The sequence below is a fragment of the Morus notabilis genome, unplaced genomic scaffold (assembly GCF_000414095.1).
Source record: "Morus notabilis unplaced genomic scaffold, ASM41409v2 Scaffold179, whole genome shotgun sequence".
Taxonomy (NCBI): Eukaryota; Viridiplantae; Streptophyta; class Magnoliopsida; order Rosales; family Moraceae; genus Morus; species Morus notabilis.
This window is the reverse complement of record NW_010360916.1, coordinates 919485-936965: the sequence shown is the minus strand read 5'-3', so window position 1 is coordinate 936965 and position 17481 is coordinate 919485. Positions and strand designations below refer to the sequence as shown.

Genomic DNA, 17481 nt, shown 5'->3' with positions numbered 1-17481 from the left:
TCCTTTGCTTTGCCTTGCTTTGCTTCCTCATTAAGCCAAAAACCTTAGACAAAATTCTCACCAACACGAACATACTCAAAAAACGACAACGACACTCGAAACTCCCCAGAGACTTTTTTTATCTCTTTCCTTTTCCCCTTTATTTTCTCGCTCTCCAAACACCCTCCATCCGATCCCTATCCCAATCCCAATGGTCCCGCCGGCGAGCCCATCTCCGCCGAACCCCCAACTGACCCAACAATTTCTGAGCTCCGTTCTCTCCCAGCGCGGCCCCTCCGCCCTCCCTTACTCAGAGGACACCAAATGGCTCATCCGCCAACACCTCGTTTCCCTCGCCGCCGCCTTCCCTTCTCTCGAACCCAAAACCGCCACTTTCACCCACAACGACGGCCGCTCCGTCAACCTCCTCCAGGCCGACGGCACCGTCCCCATGTCCTTCCAAGGCGTCACCTACAACATCCCCGTCGCCATCTGGCTCATGGAATCCTACCCCCGCCACCCGCCCTGTGTCTACGTCAATCCCACGCGCGACATGATCATCAAGCGCCCTCATCCTAACGTCAACCCCTCTGGTCTGGTTTCGATCCCGTATCTCCAGAATTGGGTATATCCGAGCTCCACTCTTGTTGATTTGGCGAGAAATCTGAGCGCTTTGTTTGGCCGTGATCCTCCGCTTTACTCGCAGCGAAGACCAAATCCGAACCCTAACCCTAACCCTACTCCTAGCCCGAGTTCGAATCCGAGTCAGAATCCGAATCCGAGCTACGCGCGGCCTGCGATTCCGCCTAGGGCTTATCCGCCGTCGCCGTACGGGAGCGGAGGATCGTCGATTTCGCGGCCGCAGAGCGATGATCCGACGGAGGTGTATCGGAAAAACGCGATCAACAAGCTTGTGGAGGTTGTTCATGGTGATATCTCCGGGATGAGGAAGGCGAGGGAAGCGGAAATGGAAGGGATGTTTAGCGCTCAGGCTGTTCTGAGGCAGAGAGAGGAGCAATTGAGCAAAGGGTTGAAGGAGATGCAGGACGAGAAGGAGGGTTTGGAGCAGCAATTGCAGATGGTGTTGATGAATAGTGATATTTTGGAGAATTGGTTGAAAGAAAACGAAGGGAAGAAGGCGAATTTGGAGAGCGTCGAGGTTGACGATGCGTTCGAGTGCTTAGATTCGCTGTCGAAGCAGATGTTGAATTGCACGGCGGGCGATTTGGCCGTGGAGGATGTTGTTTATGCATTGGATAAAGCCCTTCAGGACGGTGCAATTCCATTTGATCTGTACTTGAGGAATGTGAGGTTATTGTCCAGAGAGCAGTTCTTCCACCGCGCCACCGCTGCTAAGGTCCGGGCTGCGCAGATGCAGGCTCAGGTTGCCAACATGGCGTCAAGGATTTCGCAGTTTATTTCGTGATAATGGAGATGATGAATGTGATTGCCTTCGCTTCTGCTGAATTATCCCGGCGTTTTGATGATGGGGATGTTATGAAAGGAATGGTATTGAGGTCAGATTCTTGTGAAAAATTTGTATTTGATAGGAAACATAGTATATTTTGCTGTAAGAAGAAATATGTTCTTTGGAATAATTGTCGTTGCAGGGATCAATTTTTGGTTTGATTTTTATTCATATATCAATGTCATAAATTCATTTCACTTGAAGTTTTAGTCCTTTGGTTGTAGAGTTTTTATTACTTCATACATTTCTCATTCTCTTGCTGCGTTGTTGTCTATTATTATCATGCTTAATAATGAAAGTTGTACTTCCTGAGAATTGCTATCCATTTTTCATTGGATCTGCAAGCTTCTAGTGTGTGCCACTATGTTGTAGGACAACAAAGTACAGTTTACTTTTAACTGAATTGAGTTTCATGACTTCTCGAGGCATATATATAGATCATGAGTCAAACTACTCTTGCAGTTGCAGAGAAATGGTGAATTTTATCTTTGTAAAAGTCTTATCTTGCAAATGTATTTCTCATAAGATCATGAAGCTTTTCATTCCTTCTCATCTACCTTTCTTTCACAATTTCTCTTCCTCTTTTGATATTATGAATTCATATTTCGTAATCACTTGTTCGTGTTCATGTTTGTCTGCTGAAATATTAGATTAGAAGTTGTTAAATGCATATTCCTCCGTTTTATGTTGGATCGCATGGTGCCCAAGTGTCTGTCCAAGTCTTATAGATGGATTTGATATTATTGGGTGGAGAAAGAGAGATTCTGCATGACTGTTGAACTGTGAACTTGGAGAATGCTCTGCACAGACATCGTTCTGAATAAGTTTTTAATAATTTCCGATTCCTTAGTTACTATATAAAGAACACCGTTTATATCTTGGTTCTTTCTTACTTTTGCATCAGTCTTTTGATGCAGGAGTGTTCTCGCCCGGCTTTATAGTGAAAGTCGGTGTTTTCGTTTGAATTTCTTCAATGCGTCCCAGTAACTACTATCCTTTCATGGAGAATGTCCAAGGTTCTGGCGATTGCCAACTGCTGTAAGGCATCTATTGGACATTTTACATGTAACTGAGTTGAATATCATGAGACATGAGACATGATGTGTGGGGTTTTACCATTTAAGAATGGAAAACAATCTTTGCCTCGTGATTTTTAAGACTGCCGTTATACAGAAAGTTTGGAAGTGCCGTTGTCTAGCTTACAAAGCTTAAAGCTGATGTATGAAATTGTGCATATTTTCCTCCTTCCCCATATACGTATATATTTTCTTGTCGCTATAAATTCCTTCAATTCACCTGTTCATACTTGTCTGCCAACGGGAAATTGTGTCAAGAAGGTGATGACGGCTGGGAAGAGTTGTTATTAAACTGCAAAATAATGGAATTGAAAGTTGTTCAGAAAGATGTCAGTGCGGATGGTTGACGATGATTGTTCTTTTTAATTCTTGTTTTTTCGTTACCATATTCATGGTCTGTTGTTAGTCATGACCAGATTATGTTTAGAACGCTGATATTATGCCTAGGTAGCATGGGCCAGGATTTTATGTTGATGATTTTGTAGTTTCAAACTCCTAACCTATTGGCACCTGTCTTGATTTTATGACTTGCTCCAACACAAAACTATGGTCGTGTTTAGAATTGATCTTATTTTTATTTTTTACGTTTTTTGATAAAGAAAAAATAAAAACGTTTTTAAAACGGTGTTTGGCGCAATAAAGATAAAAAACAAAAATGAAAATAATTTTTTAGTTTAGTATAAAATGAGATAAATAAAAAATGATTTTTAGTCATTTTTTTATTTTTTATTTTCGTTTTCTCCTCTCTTAAGTAGAGAGAGAAAGAGATATTAATGGGTTTTTTTACATTGAAAATAAATCTCTTAATAAAACTATTAAACGCATTTTTAAAAATAATTTTTATTTAAGATTGAAAACGTTTTAATTTTTATTTTCATGTAAAAAATAAAATTATTTTAAAACGAGTTTTAAACGCGCCTTGTGTTTTTCGGTTATTGCCTATGATAACCCATTTCATTGTTGGCCATATTTTGTTCAAAGTATTTCGGCTTTTTTTTTTTTTTTTTGTTATATAGCTCGAGGCGGTTCAGTTTGCACTACAACTACAGTGGCCCAGCAGGTCCTAGCTAGAGCACTTGCTTCTTATAACAAGCACTAGTGAGAAACACGCGCGGATATGAAGATCTAAAATTTCTTTTAAATTTTATTTTTAATGTGAAAAATTAGTAAATTGTTTATAGGATACATTTAAAAAATATATATTTAAGAAGGTTGTATGACAAAAATGTTTAGGCATGAACAAATACCTGACGAAACGGAGAAGGATGAAATCCAAGGGGTACTTTTGAGGCTTTTATATATTGTAATAACTTCAGTAGTCAATAAATTTTCCAAGTTCCATTTTCACTCTTAACTGAAGTTAGACCTCAACATTAGAGACATAAATCTAGACCTCAACATTGGAGATAGGAATGTCGATTTACCTCTGCTATGTCCGCAACCACAAAAAGCGCAACACTAGAAGAATAAAATATATAAAATAGATTAAAAAAAACGAAGTTAAAATGAAGGTAGAATGTTAAAAGTAGTATGTTGAAGCATCCTGTCGCACATGAACACCTAATAATGGCATGCGTATATCATGCAACACTCTTTAAGTGGCGATGGTGGCCATTTAGCCCCATCACACACTGTTTATTGTTGCATATAAAGCCGAATTACGTCGTTAGATGTACAATAACTTATCGAATCATTTATCACTTGTTTTCTTAGCAAAAAGAATTTGTCATTTGTTTTGCTAGAATCTAATCACATAGCAGTCATTATGTGTAATTGTGTCATTTCATCAGAAAAGAAAACATTTTTCAATTGGACCAAAAGCATGGTGACCATCTCATCTAAAAAAATAAATAATAAACAAATAAAGAAACACGGCGACCATCACACCTGGTCTCTTTTTTAGGGTGCTTGAAATGAAATTACACAGCCGTGTAATGGTTATGGTCTACGGATAAGAAAACAGAGGACACTGGCGGTGACATAAAATTGTATACACACTTGCAAGAACTTAATTGGTAATAGTTGAAGAAATTCTAAATAATCAGCATCAACAAATAAAAATCATACTAGAATCTTCTTGGACCACATCTAGAGGACTAGGTGGTTTAAGATGGGGACGACTCCTCTCCTCAGGCCCTAACAACACTTGTGATCCATCTAGGTGGTTTAATATGCATAAAACTTTACTCGGACATGGAAACTCTACATTGAGCCTCCAGATAATATTCAAGTAGATCTTGTCGCCAACTGATTGTCCACAAACACACCTACAATTGTTCAAGGACCCGAACTAGAGCAAAATTTCCGACGTACCAGATGTACGAGTTTGCCCCGTTCACTACCCAAGTGAAGTCCTTGCTACTCGAAATCAAACTCCTTTAACTCAGGTTGCGTCTAGGATGAAAGTTTTTTTATGCTCGAGCTGGTGCATTAGACTCGTACGTACGTTGGTATACTTCTAACAGCAACTTAATCACTTCAACATCTTGACGCTTCTATTCATTTACAATCCTAGCTGAAAGTTTTATCCCTTCTAGAATAACGTATGACCTACAAAAAACGAAATAAACATTTAAGAAGTAATGAGAAAAGGGAGAAAGCAGAAGACAACTAAAAGAATAAAACCCATACTACATTAGTTGAAATTGCAACCATAGTAACTCAAATAACAGGGGAACCAAAATTTGTTTAGGGATAATGAAACAACCGCCCGAGGTGATATTCTTCTCCATTTGTGATATGAAAGTCAAACATGCTGTTCACTGTTGAGCACCTAACATAATGAATGGTCAAAGAAGACTTTTCAACTTTTCAGGCTATTGCATCCTACTGCTAATTCCCTGTGTTTGACCACAACTACTACTCAAACTTGTAGTGCAAGAGAGAGAGAGAGAGAGAGGAGATTATTCGAGTAATCTTTTTTTCTTTTTTTGGATGTCTACAGTTCTATACCCTGCATTTCAGGCTATTAAAAAATTATGCTCAACATTTTTAACTAATTCACTTTTATACCTTTATATTACAAATTTGTGCTCAATCTTAAGACCTCTTTTCGGTTAACTCTCAATTTCTGACCTTTAAAATTCTGAGAATACTCTGATTAATAATGCATTACTTCTATTCCAGTAACCAAACAAAATTTATGATTTCTGTGGACAGTTGGCTAAGAAACGGTGTACATTGAGCATAAATTGGCAACCTAAAGGTATAAAAGTGCAAGATTCCAAAATGCAAGATATCAACTTTTAATAACCTCAAAATGCAGGGTACAAAAATGTAAATTTCACTTTTTTTTTTTTTAAAGGGAACTATTTGAGTAATCTAAAATGGTGGTAAATTGCAGTCACATTAATGAAGAAAAAGTAATGGGTACGAGGTGGTGCATCATTTGTTTATAGTAGCAACTAAGAACTGTAAGGATCTCACCTGCTGACGACTTTGGAGTTGCATCAATAAATAAATAAAAAATAAAAATAAAAATAAAAAACTCAACTTCATTCAGCATTAACATTTAATCAAGTGATACGTAAACTGTCTGAAATATATTTAAAAGCGCACTAAAACCTTTTAAGATATGATGCCAACAACGTTGCACGCAAGACAGAAGGGGAAAAAAAGTTAAGGATCAATTTTGTACCTGATTTACAATAGAACCAAGAGTTCGAACAAAGCACACAGCAACTTTCTTGACAGCTCTGATGGTTGTATCTAATATAGTCATGCACAAGAGAAAGTGTTGCTACACCTGGTTCGACAGGTTTACCGGCAGCATCTTCTCCTGCATACACTAACTTGTTAGAGGTTATCATAGTAATTAACAAAACAACGGAATAGTGGCCATTTGGGAAAACTGGAGCAAAAACCAATATATGTTATTGGACGAAAATAAGAAAACAGAAAAAACCACAGATCAAATGAGTAAATGAACGCAAGGAATTGCAAGGGGTTATAGCCTCGAAATGAGACAGATTATAATGTGATATGATTGCCACGATTATGTTGATGATATACCATGAAAAGTTCAAAATGTTCAAACCATGTGTTATAGTATTAACAAATGTTAGCTCGCGTTCTAACAATTTGAGCTTTTACGAGAATGGTAAATTAACATGGTACGAGAGCAAGAGGTCCCCAGTTCAAACTCTTGCAGGAGTTCTTTCTTCCTAGATTATGATTAATTACATTGCTGTAATATAGCCCAACTATTGCAGTTCTTCTCAATTCTCATAAATTAGTTGGATACTTTATGATTATGAGAAATACAATTTTTATTTCATACCATTTTCGTAAAGAGAGAAACTACCTAGCCTTTAGTTTTTGGTTATAAGTTTTCCATAATCGAGCAAGATTCTCCCTCAGACTTTATCAAAAAATAGTTATCCAATTATCCTAAAGATATTGCAAGATGAATTCAGAGCAACTGCCAGTTCAGTTAATGGTGAACCCTAGAACAAAAGCACCATGTTTCTTTCTTCCTCTCTTTATTGTTTACTGTTTCAGAAAAAATAAATGTAGAAAAATAACTAAAAAATAGCCTGGCAAAGAACAGTCCTGAAGAAAGAGATGAAAAGAAGCCTAACCCTTCTACAGCTTCCTTGCCCTGCATAGCTGCAAAACTTGCAAGTTTATGTATGGCCTCAAAATTCTTTTCGCCCATAGCCTCTTTATTGAAAATGGCGTCTGATAAAACAACTGAAGATGCTCCCTTAGCTATGTATTCCCCAATTGAATCTGTATAAGAATAGAAAGGAAATTCCCAAAAAGTTGGGTGTGCGTGCCAAGCATTATTAAATTAATCTCTCGCTTCTAGCACACACAGGTTGTACTAGCAGGAAAACAAAAGAAAAAATTAGTAACCTAATTTGTATTTTAAATACTTTTCTTCAGGATTGAGAAATGCACTATTAAATGCAAATTAAGAATTGACGTTTTTTGAAAGCAATGCTGCTGGAAGCACTCAACAATAAAAATAGATAACTAGATGGGATGGGAATCTCCATTTTGTGACAACAACAATACTAAGCATTCCAATATATGTATCGTATTTACACACAACACACGCGCGCATAAAGAAGGGTTAAAAACTGCATGATAAGATACATTCTTTCTCCATGTTAAGCATTGGAAAAAGAAAATTCATCGTTTTCTGTGTATATGCTATGTGATAGAAGCGCACCTACAGTAATTCCTTGAGACGCAACCATTGAGATGTGTGGAAAAGGCTTCTTGATTGCTGATATATACTTTACACCACCTAATGCTGAAACAGGATAAACCTATTCCCCCAAATAATGTGAAGATTACAACTCTGATAAATTTAACTAAGCTACATATTTCTCAGATGAAGTAGACGTATGAGCTACAGCTTTCTAAAAATAATTTTTTAAATGCAACGATGAATAATTTGATCAATCCACATTCATACAAACTTGAAGAATGCAAACTTAGATAGCTTAAGACAAAATTTCAGAACACTACATACATTATAAACTACCTTATTTAACTCTGCAAGGCTCAAGATAATTAAAGGAAGTAAGATTTACACAAACGTTATGTTGCAAAAAGTATATAATTTTGTAACATGATGACCAAATGTAATGATTGCATCTAAATCTACTATCAACCAACTCTAACATGATAAACTTGCAAGACTTACCTTGACCATTTTGGCACCAGCATCATGAGCAGACAATATCTGTAAACAACAGAGATATTCTTATTTTCACCATTAAGGGTGAAGTAACTATCGGTCATAATGTCAAACAGAATGTTAGGTCATATTTACACTCAGAGAAAGCATATATAGACTTTTCAGTTGCAATGACGAGTGTGGAAACTAAGAAGATAAACATCACAAAAACACGTGTTAAATTGAAAGCCAAGTAAATTTTAATAATATCTTACCTCTGTTGGGGTCATTGCACCAGGTATGTACAACACTTCACCACTCTGGAAACCATCCATAACATCCTGATGCATGATTAAAGATATTAAATACTGGTAATAAGCATCCTACAACTACTTTCATTGGACTTTAACATGGAAAATCGTGATATGACAAGGAGATGGAGAGAAAATTGGCTAGACATATAAGCTTACCTTCACCATAGCAGGGCTCATAAGGAATTTGGCTCCAGCACCTACTGCCTTTTTAGCATCCTTGACACTAAGAACAGTCCCAACCTGGAGAATACTTCGTCATTTAAGAAAAGCTAATGAAAACATTTCAAAGAATCATGGCAATGTTACGAAATCTAAAAGAAATAGGAAAATTATTACTCCTAAAACCGTTGTAGGATAGTCATGCACCAGCTGCTGAAGAACCTGAAAAAAGAAAAGAAGAAAAAAGGAGTATAAACTATCATACTAGGTTTTGAGAAAGTATTAGCAAAAAAGAGGAGGGAAAAAAGAAGAAAAGAAAAGAAAAACACACAGGGAAGAGAGAATACATATTTTTAACAACCTCAAACACACCTGGGGTCGACACTACAATTTCCAGCTACATAGAGAAAAGGATAAAGAAGATTAGAAACGTATCAGTAGGTGATATAGCATGGATATAGACTATATCATAACCAATGCAAACACCAAGTAACTATTTCTTTACACCCACACAAATGTTGTTCAACTTTCTAAATCAGAAGACCAGTAGTACCAAAAACCAATCTACAAGAAACTTGAATTAATCACAACTGTCAAGTCCTTCCAATTATATCGTGTGGGCTGTAACTTCTTCAAACAATACAGCTGATTTCTCTGTCAAGTCCTTCCTAAAGTAGTATTCGCATATCAAAAAATGCACTAAAATATGAAGTCTGCGATGCTTGATGTGTAAAAGAACTTTAATATTCTCTTTATTTGCAGAATAATGACTCGAATGATCAGTCTATAAACAAAACTTCCAAAGGAAAGACTCACAACTGAGATTCCACCGATAAGAGCAGCCCGGGCAGCTTCCATTGCCAAATCTGCGCTACAAAAAAGTAACTGGAAAGTGAGCCATAGTTATTCGCTAATTTATAAGAAATGATTCAGCATAAATTTGGTTTTTTCCCAACATCTGGGATAAGACCGGGCAAGATCTCCTGATGTCAAAAAATAATATTTTTCACCAATATCTTGTATTTTTTTTTTTTTTTTGGATTTTCAACCAACTTAATTTGTCAATCGCCAGTAAGAAGTACTGTAATTAAACGCAATAACCAAATCTTGTACTATATCATAAATGCAATGACGAATAACAATCTCTCACAAGAAAGAAACAAACACAAACGAAATTGAGCACAAAGAATTCGTCTAACAGAGCGTCGAATTTCACAACAATGGATACACAATCAAGAACCAAAAAAAAAAAAGAATACCTAGTGGCGCGAAGGCAAGCGATGACTCCAGAGCTCTGAATTCGCGCCAAGGTTGAGCGGCGAGAGACACAACAGAAGAAGCTACGGGTTCGCCGAGGCGGCGGCGACAATGGCGGTAGTGGCGAGCTTCGAGGGAGGACCAGACACGGTGGAGGCCATTTGTTGAGGGTCGGACAAGGAATCACCATATCCAGTTGCGAGAGACAGTCCGAAGCTGAATGTCTGGAAATGAAAGTGCTGGTTTTTTTATTCACCACTCTTAACTCAGAAATGGAGGTTACGTGTTGTTTTTAGCGGGACTCTGTATTTGGGATGATAGATTTGCCCCTTCTTTTGTTTTTAACAATTTTGTGCGCCTCGGTTCAAATTTTAAATTTTAAATTTTTTTTATTATAATTAATTTTTTTTTTTAAAATACCACATCTTAATTTAAATTTAAAAAATGAACGATACTATAAACTTGTAAATGTGTTGTGTCATTAGTCTTTGTGTTGATTAAAATTTAGATGGAATTCGCATGTGACATTCTTTTAAGGGGTCATTATTTTTTCTTTCAAACATATAATTTTTCGGATAAAAATGATGTGTGATTTTTACAAATAAAGGATTTATCTCGACTTTGATGAATTCTTTTTTTTTTATTATTCATCGAGTAAAAACCATTTATTTACTACAAAAAACAATATGCAAAATTTGGCCTAATATCTATCATTTTGTATATTTAATAAATTCATTATTTATAAAGTTATTATAAGGTTTTAAACACTATTATCCCCGAATATGAATATTGTATTATTAACATGTTATTATTATAATCCAAGATATTTTGTTTGAGTATACCACTTAAATTTTAATTTTCTCTTAATCAGTTGAAGCTAGTTCAAAGGTGAGTTATTTTAGTGTATTTAGTTCATGACGGTGTGTTTAGTCTGGGGGAAAAGAATGAAATATATCTTAATTTTCTTTTCCAAGATAAAATACAAAAAAAAAAGGAAAAAACAATAATTTCAAAGAAAAATACATCAAACAGAAATGGTCAAAAATATATGTCCTCAAAATCATATCACCCCCTTCAAAAAAAAAACAAAAGTCACATCACCCGAATAAAGCCAATAAAGATAAAGGAACCACAACCGGTCAACAACACAATTATCAACAAAATAAAAACAAAATTACAATTAAAATTAAAAATTTACAGAAAAGAGTTCATTTTAATTCCTCCTTTTTTTTACAGCAAGAAAAATATCAAATCCTAAAAATTTAAATGTACATTATCCAAAAAAAAAGAAAAAAAATGCAAAATTATATTAGAGATAAAGAGGGGCAAAGCAAGAGTATAGAGATAGGCCATGGCCATGGCTTTGAATCCACTTTTCATACCAAATCCTATTTCTTTTTCCACAACCAAGACCATAATCACCAATAACACATTTCCCTCGTCCAAAAACTCCATATTTCACTGCAAAACCAATGACTCCAAGAAAGAAGTAGTACTTCCAAGAGTGGCCTCAATCCCATATCAACCCATCAACGTGGACTACTTGCAGGAAGAGTTCAGTGGCCACGGCGTGACCTTCCAAGGCATCGGGGACGGCTGCGTCGCGAAGATGCGGTTGGAGAACGGGAGCACGGCCATCCTGATGCTGCCAAGTGGCTTGATCACCTCCTACAAGGCTGCCATGTGGCATGGAGGCACGGACGAGATGCTGCACTCATTTGTCACTGAGGAGATTGGTGGTGCTGTTGTTCATGGAGGCGTTTCTTTGGCCTTGGAGTTTTCATGTGGGGATGGAGTTTCTTGGTCGCCAAGCAACTGGGTTCTTCAGACCATCAAGGGAAATTCTCAGGATTCAATTCAGGTGTTGATTTTCTCCTGTTTCTTAAGAAGCAAACCATTAAAAAAATAATAATAATAATAACAAATTTATCTGTGTCGGTCATGTTCACTATGTAGATTGTATGTAGTAATAATTTATTGGTAAAGTAGAGTATAATTAGCTCCAAAATAGGTCTGTTTTGTTAATATTTATGTTTTGGGATTCAAAATAGGTGTGATGTTTATGGAGAGAAGGACAAATTAGGTGTATAATCATTTAAATCTGGTCTTACCGTACAACGCTTTTTCAGGTGTTAGATGATGATTAAAAAAAAAAAACATTAGCATCTTTTTTTATTGTTTGGTTCAACCCGACAAAAGCAGTTCAAATCTTAATGGGGCATAGCAATTTGCCCATCATTCAACACCTGATAAATTGCTTGCACAGTACTTTTGTGCTGGTTTCAAGTAGAATACAGATAGGATAAAGGAAATTGTAGAGAAAATAAAAATAGTTTTTAGGTAAGTCTTTGTTAGTGGATTTTTGACTTTGTATTTGATCTCATACCAATAACATTACATTTCGAGTTCAACCATAAAATGCAAATGGGGTCAGACTTAAACTTACTTATAGAGGATTTTTGTAGTATATTATTGAAGAAGTATTTCAAGTTAAGATTCAGAACTAGTTACAACTTTACTGTAAGTGAAATATAAAGGCCTTTCTTGGCAAGCCTTTTGTTTATCAAAAATTAAAAGGCCAAGCATTACCAAGCTAGATTTCTTCATGTTTTCTCCCAAAAAAAAATCGACTTTCTTGTTTTTATAAATTTGAGCCAGTCCTTAGAGTGGAAATCATTATTCATTAATCTGAGAAATGCAGGTAGAACTTATCAGCACTGATTCAGGAGAGAAAGTGGAAATAAAATACATTGTGACTCTCAAAGAAGATGAGTTAAGCTCAGATCTCGTGATCTCAAATTCTAGATCTACACCAGTCCAACTTACTGGATGTGTTTTAAGCCATCTAAGAGTGAGCTCACCAGAGGCGACCTATGCAATCGGATTAGAACGATCGAATTTCTTTAGCCTACCTCCATTCATGTCGAACTTTGGTATTGTTCCTCCGGACTTTGGCCAGGAAAACGAATCTGGATTTAGCCAACTGCTGAATAAGATGTCATTCTGGCGTTCAAGAAATGGAAACAATGCTGATGAAACAAAGAGCGATGGAAACGAATCTAAAGAAGAAATGGAGGGTGAAGAAACTGACAACTACAAGAATTTAAGAGAGGAAATGAGTCGAATATACACTATTGCACCCCGGAACATGACACTCATTGACAGGGTACTTATATTATAAACTCTAAATCGTCTTTTCAATTTTGCACGACACTTGCAATTGAAATAGTTATTTTGACAGATCTCCCATTCGTTTTGTTCTGTATCTGATCTTCATTTGGATTCTTTTACAATCTGTGGTTCAATTCTCTGATGCATGTGCATACCTGTCTTAATGTAGCTTGGTATTCGTTTGGTCTTAGCATCACAAAGCCTCTGCATAAATGGAACTAAAAACTTAAATTGAAAGCTTTCTTGGAGCTGCATCTTTCTGAACTCTGTTAAAAGGGCAAGCAGATTGATCCCATTTGATTTAAGAATTTCTTCCTGGGGATAGTTTCAATTTAAGGACTTAAGAAAACATAATCAGTTTCTATGTGGTAAAGAAAACATATAATTATTCGTTACAAGAACATGATTTAGAAGCCACATAAGCAAACTTTGAGAAACTTCTAAGAGCCATTCCTTGAACTGCTTATAATAATTTTCTTTCTTTCGCTTTATTTGGTATTTTGATTTTCCCCTCAGTCTGATCATTGACATTTCTTTCCTTTTCTATTTTTGTTGTAACAGGGTAGAAGAAATTCAGTGATAGTGGGAAGAAAAGGATTTGATGAGTTATACATGTTGAGTCCTGGCTCTAGTCATGAGATTTATGGCAAGTATTCTTATATATCAGTCGGCCAATCAGCCATGCTTAAACCGTTAAACGTGCGCACTGAAGAAGTGTTACGGGTTGGACAGGACTTGTACAATCCAAATCTCTAAGTTATGCTTCATTGATCATTTAACTTTGAGTAAGTTTTATGCTTGTAAGCTTGTCAACAAAAGCAAGTTGATTTTGATGTAGAAACTGGAAAGTAATTCATCCGTATATTGTTATTGGATTAATCAAACTAACCAAAAAACTTTCAAAAATCACATCAGCTCATTCACTATAACCGAAAAAAAGTAATAAGAGGAAAGACCAATATTTCTTATATCTTCTCAGCAAACAAAATTAGCAAAGACAAATCCTTTCAAGAACAGTAACCGTTTACTATTTTTCAGTTCATTAAACACCTCTGGTCAGGTGTTAGGAAGTACAGTTACATAAAAAAAAAAAAGCTTTTACAGACTCAGAAATTCAGAAATAAAGCAATTAACTTGTAATCCTGATTTACACTATCAAAAGAATTTGATACACTATAAACAAGAAGATTAAGTTGGAACGAGATAGCAACCGTCATCTTGATTACTTAACCAAAAGACTGGAGTAAGTGCTACCAGTAGTGCAAAGGATAGTCCACAAACAAATTTTAGAGCAACCTTCAGACGAACGGTTTTCTTTTCAGAAATCACCTGATAAGGAACTTGCACATCAGGACCTATAGGAATGTCTTCTGTTGATGACACAGATTCAACGCCGTCTTGGAACTGCTCAATATCAGCATATAAGCTTTCATTCTCTCCGAATTCGTAATCATCAGGTAAAATACAATTTCGGTCACTTCCAGAACTGGGACTCCAGTCAAAATCACTGAAGGAATGAAATCTGGACCTCCTCACTTGTTTCTCAGGATATTCTGAGTTTATGTTACTTATATCCTGAAGAGGGTGAACAAGCTTCCTTGGAGTTCTAAAGATATTGTTGTCTTTATTAGTTGGAGTGCGCAACCTCTGATGCAAAAACGTAGCAAGCAATATATTAGTTCTAAGAAAAAAACAAGACATGAAACTACCTGTACGTTATGAGAATGACACAGTTCCAGAAATATAGGCTGTACTCTAAAGTTCAATTCACAGGGCCATCCAATTTATAAATAGAGATATGTTGCCTCAAAAAAAAAAAAAGGCAACAGCAAAACAATCGGGTATATTAGGTATCACGGCTTCAGTTTTATATAAATGGAATAAAGCAAGCAGCATGTTCAACTCAATGTTTAATTAATTGCTTTTCAATTATATTCTTGAACTAAAAACAATTCAGGAAGCGGAGTAATGTCAGGTTCTGAAGTAATTTCTTTTTACACATCAGAAAAAGTAACTCTAGACATGTGCAACTTACTAGAGGGCTGGATGCAGCGCTTCTAGAGATTCCACGTCTAGGATTGTTCTGCGAGAACCCTAAGAGTTCTTCACTGTTCTCTTTCATTTTAACAAATCTTTTGCGGTCAGATTGCTCAAAACATGTGTCAGAGACACTACTTGATCTAGCAATCCCTGAGAAGAAACCATCCTTGAGAGACACATCAACTCCTCCATTCTCATAACTCCAAAGCTTTTGGTCAACACTCCTGCAGTCACTATCCAAGTATTGCATGTCCTGCTTCGACAAGATTGGCGAATCAATCAACGAGTCATATTCAACAAAGGAGTTAAAGAATTGTGATCCAGGTGACGCAAGTACCGGAGATTGATCACCAGCACCCGATAAAGCTCTCCTTATGCGATTGTTTCCCCTACTAACATTAGATCCAGTCACTGAACCAGGACCTTTATGGGATTTGGACCCATTTTCTGAAGCTAATCTCTTTGCAGTTTGCAGTGCTTCAAAAGCAGCCCCTTTGATATATGCCATCTGATCACAATGACACTTCTCCATCTCCTGGATTATCAACTGAAGCTCAGTGCATATGCTCCAAGGATCCAAACACTTCATTAAAGATTTAACCATTTCAATGGCTGACAGTCGCTTTAGAGAATTCGCTTGTTCTATCCCAGTATTTAGGATCTTCAACCCAGACTGTACCAGTAACCTGGCATACGGTTCAAGTGCCACAGAATTACGTTTTGCTAGAGCCATAACAAGACCCATGTGAGCATTTGTCTCTGTATAATTTTCCTCTAGAGCCCCAGCCACATTTTGACAAACCTTGTTAACTATCTCATACGAAGCGAATCGCCAATTGTCATTTTCAACAAGAGCCTTTAAGCAAAGGGCAGCTCCTGAAGTGAGGCTCTCTTGAGAACCCAGGAGAGAATCCGAAAGAGGATTGCACAGTGAATGAATTACATGTCTCTTTCTCTCTTCAGGACTGCTTGCGTCAATACCATATCTAGCAATCGCGGGAACCACCTTTGAGCATGCCTGCTGCAGGGGAAAAGACCCCGCACTTGAAGCCAAGGTCTTGATTATGGACCCCATGATGTTGTCTATCAGTGGCACAATTTTGGTGCCATGAACGCGGGCAAGCACTTCGTAGAGAGAAATTGTACCTTCAACGGACAAAGAACCAGCTTCTTTATTTCGAGAAATTTCGGTAAGAAAGAGTGGGATTTCCTTTGAATCCATATCTTTCACAAAGGATTTGAGTGCCTTCATTGCTGCCCTGTGACTCTCCGCATCTTTGTCAAAATTTTCCAGCTCTTGCTGTAGTAGTGGGTTAAGACTCCTGCCCATAGATGACCTTAAAACAACGAAGAAAAATGAATTATTCACTTCAAAGTTGATGTCCAATAAGATGGAATTGGAACCATCACTATTGACTTGTTTAACAACATATTCAAATTCGAAACCTTGAATTTTTCTGACGCCTTGCCGTAAACCACAAAAGAAAATCTCAAAAAAGGACCCGAATTTTCGTCAACTTAATCCTTGCATCCAAAACTTCAGAAGATAAAATGAACCACCAACAACATGGATATGAAAATCATAAAAGAAGTATTTTACGCAAACAAGAAAATCCCTCACAAATTCACCATTGACACAGAACAGAAACTAAAATCAGAAATTAATAGAACAGATTACACGGCACCATATGCCAAATCACGACAATCCATTCACAATAATCTAACTCAAAGCTTCATTTTTTTTTTTTTTTCGAAGTTCCAATTTGCGAAAAAAATTCATATGAATTTCGTTTCCCAAATCAGGAGATTTTAAATTCAAATTATCAGATGAGTATCTCCGATCTTGCAATTCGTGACATAAATTAAAGAGAAAATCTCATTAAAACAAAACAAAAATTGAAGAAAACAAAGAAAAGGTTTCATTTCAGTTCAAGAACTCAGAAATACCTGCAATATGAATAAGCGTCAAAGAGCTCTCTTCTTCTTCTTCTTCTTCTTCTTGTCTTTGCAAGGTTAATTGTCGTTGAGAGAGAGAGAGAGAGAGAGAGAGGGAGAAGAGTAAAGTAACGTTCAGTTTCAGTGGGATTTTGATTTGAAGATGAATTCCGCGCGGAGATTTCGGGGTGTTTGTCTGATTGGAAATTTCTTTCTTTCTGAGTACTTTTGGGGTTTCCAGTGGGGCCTGTACCTTTGCAATTTCAAAAATCTTTTCTTCAAATTACACCGCCATCCTTGCTTGCCCTGCGGGCCCCCGTGAATTCAATCTTCTTGGACGATAACGCCTCTTCAAATTATAGTTTTTAATAGAAAATGATGAAAAATGGAATGCAATGCTTGACGTGCGAATTGTAAATTTTAAGTCTCGCTCATTTCACCGATTCGAGTTTT

The 17481-nt window shown here is 36.6% G+C and overlaps 4 protein-coding genes across 4 annotated transcripts; 2 read left to right on the top strand and 2 right to left on the bottom strand.

Moving 5' to 3' along the window:
- LOC21406760 (protein ELC-like) lies at positions 1–1644 on the top strand. Its single transcript, XM_010097717.2, has one exon. It carries the CDS (start codon positions 191–193, stop codon positions 1403–1405), a length of 1215 nt encoding a protein of 404 aa, XP_010096019.1. The 5' UTR covers positions 1–190; the 3' UTR covers positions 1406–1644.
- A 2760-nt stretch (positions 1645–4404) lies between these two features.
- On the bottom strand, positions 4405–10173 carry LOC21406759 (KHG/KDPG aldolase). Its single transcript, XM_024165376.1, has 11 exons — positions 9885–10173; positions 9442–9496; positions 8987–9022; positions 8803–8847; positions 8623–8706; positions 8428–8493; positions 8180–8218; positions 7700–7799; positions 7104–7254; positions 6161–6301; positions 4405–5073 (listed from the first exon to the last, which is right to left on the bottom strand). Exons 1-10 carry the CDS (start codon positions 10070–10072, stop codon positions 6283–6285), a joined length of 783 nt encoding a protein of 260 aa, XP_024021144.1. The 5' UTR covers positions 10073–10173; the 3' UTR covers positions 4405–5073; positions 6161–6282.
- Positions 10174–11204: 1031 nt separating this feature from the next.
- Positions 11205–13936, top strand: LOC21406758 (protein NDH-DEPENDENT CYCLIC ELECTRON FLOW 5). The gene is made up of 3 exons (XM_010097715.2): positions 11205–11743; positions 12584–13048; positions 13615–13936. Exons 1-3 carry the CDS (start codon positions 11234–11236, stop codon positions 13807–13809), a joined length of 1170 nt encoding a protein of 389 aa, XP_010096017.1. The 5' UTR covers positions 11205–11233; the 3' UTR covers positions 13810–13936.
- A 305-nt stretch (positions 13937–14241) lies between these two features.
- Positions 14242–17209, bottom strand: LOC21406757 (protein SINE1). Its single transcript, XM_010097714.2, has 3 exons — positions 17041–17209; positions 15089–16430; positions 14242–14700 (listed from the first exon to the last, which is right to left on the bottom strand). The coding sequence occupies exons 2-3, from the start codon at positions 16421–16423 to the stop codon at positions 14242–14244; spliced, it is 1794 nt and encodes a 597-aa protein (XP_010096016.1). The 5' UTR covers positions 16424–16430; positions 17041–17209.
- Between the last annotated feature and the right edge of the window lie 272 nt (positions 17210–17481).

What these genes read in the sequence shown, in the direction of transcription:
- LOC21406760 (XM_010097717.2), top strand. Translation starts at nt 191, where the DNA reads ATGGTCCCGCCGGCGAGCCCATCTCCGCCGAACCCCCAACTGACCCAA.
- LOC21406759 (XM_024165376.1), bottom strand. Translation starts at nt 10,072, where the DNA reads ATGGTGATTCCTTGTCCGACCCTCAACAAATGGCCTCCACCGTGTCTG. An exon ending in CGACCCCAGGTGTGTTTGAG is followed by an intron (nt 8,848 to 8,986) that starts GTTGTTAAAAAT and finishes TTCTTTTTTCAG; the next exon opens with GTTCTTCAGCAGCTGGTGCA. An exon ending in GTGCAATGACCCCAACAGAG is followed by an intron (nt 8,219 to 8,427) that starts GTAAGATATTAT and finishes TGTTGTTTACAG; the next exon opens with ATATTGTCTGCTCATGATGC.
- LOC21406758 (XM_010097715.2), top strand. Translation starts at nt 11,234, where the DNA reads ATGGCCATGGCTTTGAATCCACTTTTCATACCAAATCCTATTTCTTTT. An exon ending in ATTCTCAGGATTCAATTCAG is followed by an intron (nt 11,744 to 12,583) that starts GTGTTGATTTTC and finishes TGAGAAATGCAG; the next exon opens with GTAGAACTTATCAGCACTGA. An exon ending in ACATGACACTCATTGACAGG is followed by an intron (nt 13,049 to 13,614) that starts GTACTTATATTA and finishes TTGTTGTAACAG; the next exon opens with GGTAGAAGAAATTCAGTGAT.
- LOC21406757 (XM_010097714.2), bottom strand. Translation starts at nt 16,423, where the DNA reads ATGGGCAGGAGTCTTAACCCACTACTACAGCAAGAGCTGGAAAATTTT. An exon ending in GCGCTGCATCCAGCCCTCTA is followed by an intron (nt 14,701 to 15,088) that starts GTAAGTTGCACA and finishes TTTTTGCATCAG; the next exon opens with AGGTTGCGCACTCCAACTAA.